Source organism: Sapajus apella, unplaced genomic scaffold (assembly GCF_009761245.1).
Source record: "Sapajus apella isolate SASKATOON/1434 unplaced genomic scaffold, GSC_monkey_1.0 scaffold53, whole genome shotgun sequence".
In the NCBI taxonomy this organism is placed as follows: Eukaryota; Metazoa; Chordata; class Mammalia; order Primates; family Cebidae; genus Sapajus; species Sapajus apella.
Window position 1 is genome coordinate 14,417,649 of NW_022436993.1, and position 4,905 is coordinate 14,422,553.

At 44.4% G+C, this 4,905-nt stretch overlaps 1 protein-coding gene across 3 annotated transcripts in view; it reads left to right on the forward strand.

Annotated features, from left to right (window-relative positions):
* SEPHS1 (selenophosphate synthetase 1) overlaps positions 1 to 4,905 on the forward strand; it is a 32,597-nt gene that overhangs the window by 18,257 nt on the left and 9,435 nt on the right. For all 3 annotated transcript variants that reach the window (XM_032244035.1, XM_032244033.1, XM_032244034.1), the window contains 2 exons: positions 1,786 to 1,876; positions 3,107 to 3,206. In XM_032244035.1, coding sequence (XP_032099926.1) covers positions 1,786 to 1,876; positions 3,107 to 3,206 — 191 coding nt within the window. The remainder of the gene's footprint in view (positions 1 to 1,785; positions 1,877 to 3,106; positions 3,207 to 4,905) is intronic.

Below are 4,905 nucleotides of genomic sequence, written 5' to 3' on the forward strand. Positions count from 1 at the left end.
TTTTTTTTTTTTTTTTTTTTTTTTTTTTTTTTTTTTTTTGAGACATATTCTCGCTCTGTTGCCCAGGCTTGCATGCAGTGGCACGATCTTGGCCCACTGCAACCCCTGCCTTCTGGGTTCAAGTGATTCTCATGCCTCAAATTGCCTAGTAGCTGAGATTAGAGGCATGTGTCAACAGGCCAAGCTAATTTTTTTGTATTTTTAGTAGAGATGGATTTCACCACACAGGCCAGGCCGGCCTTGAATTTCTGGCCTCAAGTGTTCCGCCCACATCAGCCTCCCAAGTGCTGAGATTACAGGTGTGAGCCACCGTGCCAGGCCTTCAATGAGGTTTTGTCCAACAGCACCTATGTTTTCTTTGTAAAAGATGAAGGAGCCTGTACATGTGACTACATTCCATCAAATATTGTCCTTAAACTTAAAAGTAACCCACTAGTTTTATCACACTTAAATTGTTGTTGTAAATTCATAGGTTGCACATAACTGGTGAAGCGCAAGAACATATCAGCTCGGTTGGGTGGGGTGGATTACCTGAGGTCGGGAGTTCAAGACCAGCCTGGCCAATGTGGTGAAACCCCATCTCTACTAAAAATACGAAAAATTAGCCAGGCAGGGTGGTGAGTGCCTGTAATCCCAGCTACTCAGGAGGCTGAGTCAGGAGAATCCCTTGAACCCAGGTGGCAGAGATTGCAGTGAGCCAAGATTGCACCACTGCACTCCAGCCTGGGTGACAGAGTAGACTCCTTCGCAAAGAAAAACCATATCAGCTTTATGGTACAACTGAGTCTGAATTGAAAGACATTATGTCTTCAGGTCTGGTTTTTGGAAAACAAGTTTCTTGCATAGTCACAGAAATCTATTTTTAAAAGTGAGAGTGGATACAAATAGTATAGGTTGAGCTAGGGAGCTGGGCGTCGAGATTGAAGTCTGCGGCCCTGGCTTTGTTTTCATCGACTTGGGTGAGTACCGGAGGGGGCCAGCGTCAGGGGATGGAACGCTGATGTGCTCAGCTCCTGAAGCTGGTAAAGGCACAGCTGTCAGTCCTGCTGCTGGGTAGTGAGGATGCAAATCTGATAGATGTTTCATTTGGGGGACCGTGGTCATCTTTGAGAGCTACCTTTTTACTATTGCCTTCTGTTTCTAAGACAGGGACCCCTAAGGCACCTGGGTGCCATGTAGGAAACTCAAAATTGGTCAGTCTGAATTTGAGAACATGGATGCAGAAATCACCAAGACATTAGACCCACAGATTGCCACCAAATCCCATGGGCCGAAAAATCCCACCTGAGTCTGTAGCATATCAGTGGTCCTAAAGAAGCACTTCTGTTTCAGAAGCTCTGTTGCCTCAGATCACTTTTGAATGCCAGTGGGTCTGTAGTGAAAATTACACACACACTTGTTTGTGGCTGAGGGCAAATCTGGGCCTAATGAAGTCTTTAAAGGCTAAATGTTTTCATTTAAATATATATATATTATTTTTGAGACGTGGTCAGGCTGGCCTCTAACTCCTGGGCTCAAATGATCCTCCAACCTTGACCTCTCCAAGTGCTGGGATTACGGACGTGAGCCATTGCGCCCAGCCTGACAGCTAAATGTTTTGTTCTGGCAATAGCCTCAGTAGCAGGTTGCAAGGCTCTGTCCCATACTTGCTGGTAGTTGGCCTCAATTTAAGTAAATGCAAAGGCAGATATATTGTCTACACAATATTCCTTCTCTTGTGTTAATGACAATGAGTTCATCTCCTCGGTTAGTTTGACTAGAATGCACCCTTTCTCTTTTCTTCAGGCCAGACAATGCAGTGCCAGGGGATGTGCTGGTGTTGACGAAACCCCTGGGGACACAGGTGGCAGTGGCTGTGCACCAGTGGCTGGATATTGTGAGTAAACCACAGCTGTAATGGGAGTGAGGGGAATGGTACGTTTGCAGGTAATTTTTGTTGGAGGATTTGGGAAATGAGGTTTTTTTAGTTGCATATCCAGGAAGTTAATATTAGTCAAGTCCTTAAAGAAATCCTAGGACTTGTTCATATTCTTTAAATAACAGTTTTGCATACGGAATGCTTGACTGCAGTAGGTGAGCCCCAGCTTGGGACTTTAAGATGTTTCTATAAAGAATTTGCTAGGCAGGGGGTTAGCTTTGCTTACTTGGCCCTGAGATAGCTTCGTCTTTGATGTCCTAAACATCATTAAGAAATATATGGAGGAGAATTTGTGAAAAACGTGGTGTTTGGGGTATAAATAAACCCAGAGTTACTGACAGCTTAAATTGTTTTTTGCAGTTTTTGTTTGATAGTTTTGTCTTTTTAAACTGATTCATAACTCAAAACATTCTGATAAATAATTCTCTCATGGAGAAACAATCTATCTAGAATGAGGACATGTCTCCTGGGTCATTTTTCCAGTGAGGTATAATCATACTGTAAGATTGGTTTTCTTCATTACCATAACAACCCACAAGTTATTAAGATTGTGGTATATTCTCACATATCGTGGTGCATTTAATTTCTACAACTATCACCTGAAACTACCAGTCCTAAGAAACAGTTGAAAGAGAATAATCAATAATTCCATGTCTTTCATCAACCAGGTATATCTTAGCTTGATGTAGCAGGGTAGAGAAATTGTCTAAGGCTGCCACGTTCTTGCGCTGTTTTTCCCTCTTCCCTGGTGACGGGGAGCAGAGTGGAAGGCCGTTAAGGGGATGTTGCACGGAGGTGCCTTTCAGCCCCACCTCCCAGGACTGAGCTAGCAGGAAGCTGGAAGCAGGCGAGGTGGGGAGTGTCGGATGGGCGAGTCCATGTGCACTAGCGGCCACTGCACCACATGTACAGCAGTGCTGCTGTGGGTCCTCCAGGCTACACATACCCAGTAAACGACAGCATTGGATTACAGAAATGTGAGATGAGAACAGAAAAGATGCCATGCTGACAGGTCTCATGGACACCTACAATGCGATCCACAGAAAAACCAAAGAGTTGGAAAATTCCATTATCTGTATTAAATTAAACTCTCTATAAGTTAACTAAGAAAAAGGTGCTCTTTTTGTCAGTGGCTAGAAGTAAAGATTAATCACATTTTCCCCTTTTCTCCCTCACCCCTGTTATTAGCCTGAGAAATGGAATAAGATTAAGCTAGTTGTCACCCAAGAAGATGTAGAGCTGGCCTACCAGGAGGCGATGATGAACATGGCGAGGCTCAACAGGACAGGTATGGCGGGCGGGAAGGGCACTTCGGTCCCGGAGTCCAGGAGAGTAAATGTCTTCACAGGCTTTGCAGGCCACACACAGTCTCAGGGTAGGTGGCCAGATTTTCAGCCAGTGACTACAGACTGTCCTCTACTGGTACCCGGTTGGCGTTCTATAGATCATGCAGATGGTCCCCAACCTACAGTGGTTTATAATTAAGAAGAAAGTCCTAACCTCTGATAGAGGAACTATTTCTAGAAAGCATTTATGTGGGTGCCAGGTGTGGTGGCTCACGCTTGTAATCCCAGCACTTTGGGAGGCCAAGATGGGCGGGATCACGAGGTCAGGAGATGGAGACCAGCCTGGCCAACATGGTGAAACCCCATCTCTACTAAAAATTCAAAAATTAGCTGGGCATGGTGGCACACGCCTGTAGTCCCAGCTTCTCAGGAGGCTGAGGCAGGAGAATTGCTTGAACCCAGGAGGTGGAGGCTGCAGTGAGCTGAGATCACACCACTGCACTCCAGCCTTGGCGACTGTAGGAAGCTCTGTCTCAAAAGAAAAAAAAAAAAAGAAAGCATTTTTGTGGGTTACCCATGTAAGATTTGGAAGCAAACCAACATTCAGAATGGAAATTGAGAAAGCTTAATATGCTGGAGCTATCACAACATGGAGATGCCCCCACTCCCATCCCACCCCCTGCGTTCCTGCTAGGGGTAACCACTGAATTTTGTGTTTATTTTCTTGCATTTTAGGATATTTTTTATCGCACAGCCCTTGTGTTCTAAAACAAAGAATTAGTTTTGCATTTCTTTTTACTTGTTTTATCCTCCATTGTTCCTGAGAGTCTCCTTGTTGTATGTAGCTGTAGTAGATTCCTTTTGACTGCTGTCCGATTTTCCACTGCCTTCCCTGCTCTCTCGGTTGACAGGGGGCGACTGCTGTGAACTTCCTCATCCCAGCCCTCTGATGCTCGTGTGAGAGATCAATACTGGCTCAGCGTTTATAGATAGTGCCACACTGTCTTCCAAAGCGTTCACCACAGTTTACATAGGCACGCTATGTTTAAAAAGCTTTTTTGAAGCCGGGCGCGGTGGCTCACGCCTGTAATCCCAGTACTTTGGGAGGCCGAGGTGGGTGGATCACGAGGTCAAGAGATCGAGACCATCCTGGTCAACGTGGTGAAACCCCGTCTCTACTAAAAATACAAAAAATCAGCTGGACATGGTGGCGCGTGCCTGTAATCCCAGCTACTCAGGAGGCTGAGGCAGGAGAATTGCCTGAACCCAGGAAGCGGAGGTTGCGGTGAGCCGAGATCACGCCATTGCACTCCAGCCTGGGTAACAAGAGCGACACTCCGTCTCAAAAAAAAAGCTTTTTTGAATGTCTTCTCTTCTAATGTATTTTATAAATTTTTTCGACTATACAAGAATTACATGCTTATTACAGGAAAAGTTTTTACAAAGTGGAAATAATAGAGAAAAAAGTTGTCCATAGTCCCTCCTCCTGAAACAGCTCCTGCTAGCACTTTTATGTATTCTTCCAGGACTTTTTTCACATTTGGCTGGTGGTTTACTATTGTTGTTTTAAGGTAGTGGTTAGTGTAAGTTTTTCCTATATAAGTGGTTAGTATGTATATTTGGAGTGTCTGCTTTTACTCATTTGATATTACTAATGTTTCCCATGTTATGTATCTGAGTACACATAATTTTTTTTTTTTT